The sequence below is a fragment of the Rhincodon typus genome, chromosome 17, assembly GCF_021869965.1.
Source record: "Rhincodon typus isolate 14 chromosome 17, sRhiTyp1.1, whole genome shotgun sequence".
In the NCBI taxonomy this organism is placed as follows: Eukaryota; Metazoa; Chordata; class Chondrichthyes; order Orectolobiformes; family Rhincodontidae; genus Rhincodon; species Rhincodon typus.
In genome coordinates, this window is record NC_063348.1 from 23,306,830 (window position 1) to 23,317,455 (window position 10,626).

At 39.1% G+C, this 10,626-nt stretch overlaps 1 protein-coding gene across 1 annotated transcript in view; it reads right to left on the minus strand.

The window, feature by feature from the left end:
• Positions 1–3,901: 3,901 nt before the first annotated feature.
• The window catches only part of LOC109935457 (probable inactive 1-aminocyclopropane-1-carboxylate synthase-like protein 2), a 50,119-nt gene continuing 43,394 nt past the window's right edge, over positions 3,902–10,626 (minus strand). Inside the window, exons 11-14 of the mRNA XM_048607319.1 lie at positions 9,473–9,528; positions 6,483–6,579; positions 5,819–5,925; positions 3,902–4,114 (exon numbers count right to left, since the gene is read on the minus strand). Coding sequence (XP_048463276.1) covers positions 3,902–4,114; positions 5,819–5,925; positions 6,483–6,579; positions 9,473–9,528 — 473 coding nt within the window. The remainder of the gene's footprint in view (positions 4,115–5,818; positions 5,926–6,482; positions 6,580–9,472; positions 9,529–10,626) is intronic.

Sequence of the window (10,626 nt, forward strand, 5' to 3'; positions counted from 1 at the left end):
ATATATTGCCAGCACATTACAAAGACCTATCTTCCATCTATCCCTGACTAAGAACAGAGTTGTGAATTAAGGTGAAAGAATGAGCATGGGGATATTTGATGAATAGCTGACCATTGAGAATCAAATGCAAAAAAATGCATTGCACAATGAACAGTAGAAGTGCATGTTTAATGTGACAACTCCAGGGCAGTTGGGACTTGAACCAGATCTTTTGGACCAGAGGTAGGGAGACTACCACTGCAGTACAAAGTGATACATACCAGACAGAAGGAAGAATCAGCCAAAAATGGAACAACCGAACTATGTTCAGACAGGTGTATGTCTACTCCCTGGTACAGCACTTGGCACCATCAATATGTGAAGATCACTTTGTGAATGAGGATTATTCCACTATAGGTGAATAATCTACTATTAAAACCATTACTTCTGTCATTCACTGCAGATGAGTGATTGATCAATTTTCCTCATCCTAACATTTGTGAGCTAAGACTACTTGAGACACCTGTTATTTGCTATGTAAGAATATGCTCACAGTCACAATATCAGACAACAACACAAACAATTAAAGTAGATGTTTCACTCACTTGAAGCAGACTGAAGGGCACAAATAGTACCTTTGGTAACTTTAGGAACTTAGTATCAAAAGAGCATTGTAGAATCCTTGAAATCATCTTTGAAAGTAATTAATTATACTATTCCTTTTTGGTCATAGGCATTTCTAAAATACTTATGAAGACACAAATATTGTATCAGTTTCCATAGACTGCACTTGAGTAGTTACTAATAATCATGCAATGCTGAAGTTATTAGACTTTAATTAAATACACTGTTGGCCCCAATAATTCAAGACGTTATAAATAGACAATAAAGTTACCGCATTTGTAAATTTTCCAAGCTTTCAGACATTATCCTATATAGTTTCCTTTTAAAACTTCACTAATTTACATCTCTATCCTCCTGAAGGCACTGTGACAGTGTGGTGTCCACATGTGTTATTCATGTATGAAGCTTGACAGCATGCATATCACGATGCTTCATACTGGGTTACCAGAGCTGAGGATGTCACAATCTCACTTTACTTGCATGCACACACACACATGCACGCATGCACACGAACCCACAATGGCAGGGGTCACTGGAGAGTGGAAGTCAATTTTTTCCTAAAACATAGAAGCAAGAGATAAAATTGCAGGACCTTCTATTATCTTTTCTATGATCAGTTAAAATCCTAAAGAGTATGCAGCACTGAAAGCAAATTTAAATGACAGAGCCTTTTGAAATCACCAATGAATTAGGTCAGGAAGAGTAATGAGAAACAAGGCAACAATTTAAGTACTTCAAGTCAGTAACTGGACAAATTGTGCTGTATACTTTTTAGTGCAGATAAGTATGTAAAGTCTTTGGTATTTGAAAAAGGAATTGCAAATACCATTTGAAAAAAAACGGCGATACATTTTACCAATCATAAAAGAGATATTCAGCTGAATTATCCCAGGTCCTCAATTTCATGAGCAATGGCAAGTTAGTGAAGAAGAATGATGAGAACAAAAAATAAGATTATTAACATTAAGAAAAAAGTTTGATTTCATGCATAAGGTTTCAATGACTTGATAAAAAATCTTGCTAGTGAGTGGCCTTGGGCTCACTGGCACACAATAAGATCTCAATATTACCAAATACAATTCATTTGTATTCAGTTTGCAATCTTCCACAGCAGCAGAGAGAAATTGGACAGTGACAAGTCCTGACACAAAATTCAGAGCAGGTACCTGGCGGTTGCAGCTCATCGACGGAGGCTGGCATCAAGGCACATCACCATCTCACTTCTAATACACTGCCCCACTTCAATATTGCACCTTGGAGCTCACTGGCACCTTACATTGCAAAGGTGTTCGGATCACTTTACACACAAGCATAGCTACTCATCTCATGCACCTCAGGGCTCTTAGCTTGCTTTCTAAGTGTTCACTCAATTTTGTACCTGTTTGGATGCTTACAGAATCTCTGCCTTGCTTTGTTTTCTTTTTGCGCATTGCTGCCTCATTCAGAAATTACAGATGTCTTCTGTCTCACCTTGCATTTTAAGTTTACCAGCTATAGTCAGTGAAAGGAGCAGACTTGTTGGTGAATAGTATGTTATCTGCTTCCTCCAAATGACCTTGTCTAAGAGGAGTAGTCATTAGTCAAGTGCAGGGGGATGCTATTAGTCAAGGAGTACCCACCATAGTCAATAAATATCATCAGCTGATATCAGACCAGTGGCCTAGACAGGAGTGATCAAGGTCAGGGTTTTCATATTATTACAATTCAGGGAGTGAGCCATGGGTCAGTTCTGCAGGTCCAATGAAACCAATCTGCAGAATAGCAGTAAGTCAATCCGGGAGATGTACAGATATCGTCTGGTCAGTAATTCCAGGTGAGTCAGGGGAAAGGTCCACACTCAATCCTGGGATCTGATCACAGAAAGTCAAGGCGGGCTATTAGGTGCCACTGCTCTGTTGAAAAAGTTAGAGAAGTCACTTATGGGAATAGGAGGCAGTATGCTGGGCAATAGAGGCAATAATAATTGTGAAACAGGTAACTGAAAATATAAGGGTGGGAGACAAAAGACCATTGCACAGCACCTGATACTGCCAGAGGGGAAGTCATTGTTGGTTACTATCACCCTGGTTTCAACAGGGAATGCAGTGCAAAAGATATTTGGCATAACTAAGCTCTAGGTTTGGGGTCAAGAGGGTAAAGTGGTGAGAGAAGCTAAATAAAATAGTTGGTTGGCAACATGGGAATCTCAAACCTGATGGGAGTGACAGAGAGAGCAAGACAGAAGGAAACACAAAGTTTGGGGGTTCACCTACACTAATACACCAAACATACAGCTCATTCTGTTGCCTTCTACCATCAACCAAATGACAAATGTGCAATGGAAATGAAAGATGGCCCAGAGTGAGTTGATTGTGTCCGATGGAGTGGCTTCTTCCTTGTGAACAATGTGGTGCCTTCAAGAGGAAATTACATAAATTACATGGTACAGGATGAAGACAGCTGTATCACAGCATTCTGCAGGTGAACCTCATGCAGTGACCATGTCAACTAAAAATTCTGGCTACAAACCACAAACATACTGATGTCTCAAGCAGATGTAATTACAGGCTACCTTTCAAGTATCACCTGTAGACCATAACTCACACTTTCCAAGGTTGCATTGTCTGCATTAGTTCATAGAGACCCTCTTGAACTGTAAGTATTAGTCAATATGTTATTATATGCAATGCTCCTTTCTTGAGTGATGTGGCATCAAGGTTTCAGTAAAGCTATGCCATTTACAATCTCCTATTGTATTTTCATGACCTGGGTTGTACTGCTTCCATCTGAATAAGGTCTATCATGTCAAAGGGCCATGTAAAGGCATCCCATGACCTCCTTATTAAAGGTATCCATGTCCCATTGTATAGAGGACCATTGCAGATTGTCATTTGAGTGTGCTGCAACTGCTGACTGCTCACATTATTAAGAAGCAATTTTGTTTCTGATATTCCCCACATTGGATGCAGCTGCAGAAAGGGTTATCTTTAGTGTGGTCACTGCATCATGAAGGCTCAAAGAAATGGAGGAGGAACAGATGCAGCAGGAAGCTTAGGGCCACTAGCAACTTCCAGCAGTTGAACAGTGTCCACAAAAATTCATCACAGGACAGGTATCCTCAGGATGAGTTGGTGGTACAGAAGGCCCAGAGCCTATTGTCCTTGATGTAATTTCTTCCAGATGAACAAACATTGTCACTGCCATACGAGGATGTCCCAGGACAAGACATCTGCTGGAGCAGGACTTGTGACCTGAAGGGGTGGATGGCCATTTGCTCCCAGTAGCCTTCAAGGTAATGGCAACACTAACTTTTATACAACTAGCTGCTTCCAAGGAACCACTGGGGTCCTGTGTGGTATCTCTGAATCCTCACCCAGAAACGTATCAAAGCTGTTACCAATGTAATTTGTGTCAGATCACACCATTTCATCTCATTTCCCTGTGACAAGGTCAATACTGTAGCCTGAGCTTTGCCAACATAGCTGGCTTCTCCCACGTGCAGGGCATCCTCACGGAGCAGATAGTAGGCATCCTGAAGATGCAGTTCCGATGCATGGATCAGTACACTCCAATGTGCTGCATGGAAACAAAATGCTGGAGAAACACAGCAGGTCTAGCGAAGACAGAAACATTTCTCATTCCACAGACGTTGGTAGTCCTGCTGAGTTTCTTCAGCAATTGTCTGTTTTTATTTCAGATTCCCATCATCAGCAGTATTTTGCTTTTCTTCGAGCGTGCCACATAATCCGAGCATGCTGTGCTCTGCATAAATGGAGCAGGGAATGTGATGGATGCCGAAGAGCTGGGAGAGTGGCAGCAGTCTTCTGAGGAGAAAAATGAGGCAGAGGACTCAATTGACACCCGCTTCCTGTAGATCTGTGTTGAGTAATCACTCATTGACTGTAAGTTAGTTGCTCGAAGGTCAAACAGGTTTAGTTCCAGAAACAAGTGTGGTTTCTTTTTTAAATTGTTTTTTTCCCCTCACATTTCCTGCTGTTTTAATAGACAGTGCTCAGGGTCCTGTATGTAGTTCCTACTCTGACTGGGTGCCTACAGATACCACCCTGTCCCCTTGTGAGAAAGGAGCACCTGTCACACCTAGCAATGATGTCAGCCACTAATGACTAAAGCAATGGAGTGCAGTTCCGCAAACACCTCCAGTTATCAATGAGCATTTTGCTGGACGTGATCTGGACGGGTAGCTGGCCGATGGCGACAGCCACTTGCAGGCATGCCAGTCCAGCATGGTATAGATGGCATTGGTGGATTCCTCCAACCTTCAATCCATTTTCCTAAGTGTCTCCAATAGACCTGCCTTCTGCAATTGAATGAAGTGATTAAAGGCTGATACCATGCCTCAGCCAGCTGTGGCAACATGCTAATGAAGTGCTCACCGGAGTGTGCTCCCCCACAATCTAGCTAACGGACCCACTGAGGTGTCAGTAGCTGAGCTAGTACAAATTGCAAGAGACAGCTAGTGATTCCTCTAAAGGAATCTGTTCATTCTTCCTCAGAGGTGGAGGTGATGTGTGATGTCTGGGTGGCTGGTTTTTCATGACAGAGGCTGTGTGGACACCTCTCATGCCTGCACAAGACAAAGGGGAGTAAGGTCAAAATAGGGGCAATGTTAAGCATGTTAAGAATATGTTCATAGTGGCTGTAATGGGAAAGGAGAACAGCACATCACAATGAATCTTATTCGCTTGCCAAGACGTAAAAGGTCCACGAGGATCTCCAGGACCCTGTCAGCAAAGCTGGGGTGTCAACCTGCCTCTATTGGCCAATTCTGGAGCAAATTTTTCAAATGCTGAAACTGTGAAGGGTTATTCCTGGGTTCCAGTGTATGAACTGGTAGATGGCTGGGCTTTAACTGTGGGGCAGGAAACTAAAAGACGCTGGCAGATTTTGAGTACAACCAATGCCACTGAGCACAAGATAGCGTCAGAGCAGCACTATGGAGATGTGGCACATACTTAACGAGGCTAGCTTTGTAAAATCACGCATGAAAACTCACTGGAGCTCATGGTGAAGAACCCTCAATGAAACTTCTCAAAAATTAACATTCAGCCAAATTTAGGAAAATTTCAGCCCAAAGTGTCATATGTTTTAGAGCTAAAGGATTTCAGCATTAGAATTTTAATTGGATGCTCATTGGGAGAAAAGTCCTAATAAACATCGATAGAATGGAAATCACATGCTTTGGGTAATTAGCCTTCAAAAGGTAAATTACACTTACTGGGTAAGGTTTTAGCAAAGATTTGTACCTCGGGTTGGAGGTGAGGTTGATGACTTGCTCGGCGAGCAAACCAGCCAGCTCAGCGAGCAATTCAACAACCTCACTTACTGGATAAAAAGTCAGAGTTAAAGGTTGAGAATCATAAAATGGCACATGGTCTTGCATAGCTGTAGAACTGGAGACATGATATCTGCAATGATTCCAGTAAAAGACATGTTCGTCATATGGTTTTCCACAATTAAAGAAAGCTATGATATTTGGCAGTAAAATTTGGTAAATTTGCATTTAAGCCTGGGACAGATCACATGCATCATTCAATATGGATATCAGTGATGCTGACTGAGAGTCTTTGTTTTGAATAAGTTCCGAAAACGCACAGCCAAGAGGCCAGACTGGTTTATGTTTGGTAATGATCAGGTGCTTGTGGACACTGTGGAGAGTATTTCAAGGACAATGACCACCCACAGGTGGATATCCTGACACAACTTATTTTGTATGATCACATATGATAAAAGATGACCTGACCCAGATACTGAAAGACAACCATAGCTCTGCAGAAGGTCATTTATGAGACACATAGAAAACTGGCACATAAAATACACACAATATACCACCAGAAACTCCAGGAAAGTGTCATAAATTCCAGAAGACTCATGTAACTTACTTTTCTTCCCTTTAATGGAAAGAATAACATTGCTGGGACAGTCTCTGGCTGATTCCTTCACTGTTAATGCTTGATATTCAAACTTAAACCTGCTAATCTGTTCAAAATAAGCAAACACAAAAGATTGTTTTGCAGACCCAATGTTTGCAGGATTTGAGTAACCCCACCCCAGTCACACAATGCAGAGTAAAATGCTTGAGGCAATTATGTGAAATTTTACTGGACAGATACATAGACAGTACAAAATAAAAATTAATTTTATAATAATGGTTACATTAAAAAGGTACATTTCAAATCGTTTCACAATCTATAACCATATATATCATGTTGAATTATTATTTTTATACAGCACTGGATGCAATAATACATTTTACATGAAATACATTTGCCTTCCCTCCCTCAGTAAGGTTCACAACAAGATGCACAATTAAACTTCACGTGACAGCAATGTACATTAGTTACAAGTAGCTCAGCCACGTGCGAACCTAGTAGTTGTCCAAAGATTCTAACATGAGAAGTGACATATCATGTTTGTGTCCCATTTGAATTATTAAAGGGAACATTATACATTAAAAAAAATGAAAGACAAACCAAGTTTTTCAATTAAAAAAAACCATACTTCTGTTCTCCATGGTATGTTTAATACTGTCAGAGAATGGAAACTCCGATAATCTGATCAGCTTTCAAGGCTCAGTGTGAAATAAGTAGGAAGATAATGTTTTCACATGTTGTCAGGTTAGTCTGACTGAGTAGTGAGAAATGCTTCTTAATTATTTACATTTAATTTTTTTTAAAAATCCCCATTTAAAACAAGTCACTGCTGTTCATTCTAGACAATAGGAACTTGATAATTATCATGTGTTCAAAATCAGCAGTCACACAGACCAAATGTTGACATAAACTTTTTGCACAAAACCCATTTGAACTTCACACTGCCATCTAATTATCCAGATTAATCCAAATTCACATTTCACTTCAACAATTAGTGACAATAGTTCCAACCGTATGTTGTGATAAGTATTCCTCCAAAACATTGCTCCCTTCTTGCATTGAACGTACATCATGAGAGAGAGAGTCATGTGACACAAATTACGGTCATGCAACACAATCGAACTACTACATTTGTTAACGGAACCTTGAAGATTCCCATAATGGAAACTAAATACTTAGGAAAAAAAAAACAAACGGCAAATGCTCATAACCCGAAAGAAAATTTGACATTCATAGAAACATAGATTGATGTGGCACACGTGAACGCTATTCGGTCTATCGCACTTGTGCCTGCTCTTTGGTGAGGGTATTCAATACATCTCACACCCCTACAACTGTTTCCCTTCAAGTATATCCAAATGCTAGGAATTCACAGCATGCTTGTCCCTACCTTTAAAAATATAAAACATTTCTGGAAAAGACTTTCAAATGAGTCCACACTAAAAAAAAATTTAAACATCCTTTTCCATTTAAGTCACGATTTGCCTGAATTGAATGAAACATACTTTGGTTAAAATTACAACTTTGATGTTTCTTACAAAGTTGCAAAAATTTCAGAATTTTTTTTCTTAAATGGGACTGCAAAAGAGGTTAAAATCTTCAAAGGATGTTGTTTAAATCACACATATCTTCAAAACTGAACCAACCAAGTACAGTTAATACCCAAATTGCATTATATAAGTTGACCTTTATCAACCCCATTTTCCTGTCCTCCGGAAATAATTTTTTGCCTATGTTCACTGTACAAGTCAAGCACCATTTTTGGAGGGATTTTCAGACTTCAAAGTCTAATTTATGTGTTGACTGTCATGGTTAAAAATACATCCTTCAAAGACACAAACCATCCTGACTTGGAATTATTTTGCCATTCCTTCACTGTCAATTGGTCAAAGTCATGGGAATTTCTTCCTAACAGCAATGTGGGTGAACCTACGCCATATATCTGAACCTATCGTCCCACCTCCAGCTCTAACAGTTCAAGAAGCAGTTCACCAGCACCTTATCAACAGCCATTAGAAACAGGCTCTAAGTAGACCAAACCAGCAATGCCCATGTCACATGAAGGAATTAAAAATAAAATTGCCAGAAATGAAAACAAAAACTTTCCTGTCATAGAAATCCTGAGGAACAGTACCTGCTTAAATGATAAAACCTAAATTTCTCCTCCAAAGTGAATTAATATGCTACATGTAGAGTTGCTCAAATCAAATTAAACAAGTGGCATAAACAAATATTGCGACACAAGTTTACATAAATTTGGCACAAAATTTAGTCCAAAATTATTAAGAATAAAACAATGCATGTTCTGGATATTAAGTTACAATAACATATTTTTGTCATGTTCACATAACACATCCAAATAAAAGCACCATAATTTCACTGCAATACACAACTTATACTGTAACATAACCATCCAACTGCCCTAAGCTTCAACCTGGGAAGGGATTCCAACGCAACCCAACAATCTGAAAAATCACTTTCAACAGATCATATTCCACATGATACACTGAAATGTAAATTTGAGAGTCATTCTAAATCAATGTTTGAGGGATCTGTCCACAGTGTTTAAAATCACTCCATTTCCTAACATGATCTCCTTGCTTCATTAAACTGTAACTTACATGAAATATAATGCAGGGCTATCATAATACAAAAGATTTAAATAAAAACTCTACACACCTCAATAATGCCATTAATTTTCCTTCAATAATTTGCTTTCAGTCAACACAACTAGAAGCCACAACTAAACACAAAACACCTTCTAGAACCAGCCTTCGGTTTCATTCATGAATAACGACAAGTAAAAACAAATATGCTTCTGGCAGTCACTAATCATGTAGTCTTTTACAGTGAAAGACTACACTAATGATTACTCATTTAATGATGGCAATTTTCCATGGCCATTACAACTTTTACATAAAATCAGAAACATTATTTGATCAACAAATCTGCCGAGATGTAAATGAGCTAAATTATACTCCAAACAAGTTGCTGTTTACCTGCTTCCTTGAAAAGTAGGTCTGGAATCCACTGTGGACGTAAACAGAAATTTTAACTGTAAACAGAAAATGATAATCAGCAAGCAAAAAAGGTTATTATCTCAGGCGTGGCCCTTTGTCCAAACCATGTTCAAGTCTGATTTATCTGCAGAATTTTCTTTTTTTTATTTGAATAACTGCTGTGGTCAGCTTCATGATTTCACCCTTCTAAATGAATAAGAGTTTGAAAGCTTTATAACATTAATAGAAGAAATTATAAAATGACTTCTTTGTTGTTCTAATGAGCATGCCATCCACCTCTCTAAAAACAAATTATTCACTACACTAAATAACAATTTAATTAATGCATCAGCTACAAATACTAAGCACTACTGCAAGCACTGAATGAAAAGCAGCATGTACCATCATCACCAACTTATTAAAACCTACATGACCTATTATTCACAAGTATGGTTTATATTGTTGATATGGAATTTAGCTTATTTGCAACCTGCACTACATGACCGAATTCATCCCAGTACAGTTCACAGAATAATACTGCAGTAGAGTTTATAGCACTGATACCAGTAGACACTTATTAATGTTAAAAAAAACTTGCCAACTTTTTTTTTTAATATCAAGCCGAGGGAAGTCAGTGTTAAGGAAGAGAATGTATTGTCCTGTTAAAAAGCAATATGAACACCAAATATTGCCAGGTTGAGAAATCACAGAATAAAGTTCCCTCCTCTGTGCTTCAAATGGTGATCTCGAAATCAAACTGACTGTGCATTTACACATGGTTCCCTTTCTCTCATTCCAATCATTCGGTAGCTCCAGGAGTGAGACTGTCAAACATGTGGAGGCAAAACACTAGCAACTTAGTACTTCAGTCTCACATCAAGCAGGAAGTGGAATGAGGGTTTCTATTTCATTTAGAATCGTTCAGTCAGCAGAGAGATAGGAACTCCAAATCATGAACTTGGTTTCAATGCAGGAAAAATAACAAAATTAAGCAGCTGATGGATGATCATTCTGTGTTAAGCTGTGTAAGATTTCCTACAAGAGATAACAAGGTGTAGAGCTGGATGAACACAGCAGGCCAAGCAGCATCAGAGGAGCAAGAAGGCTGACGTTTCGGGCCTAGACCCTTCTTCAGAAAATGAAGAAGGGTCTAG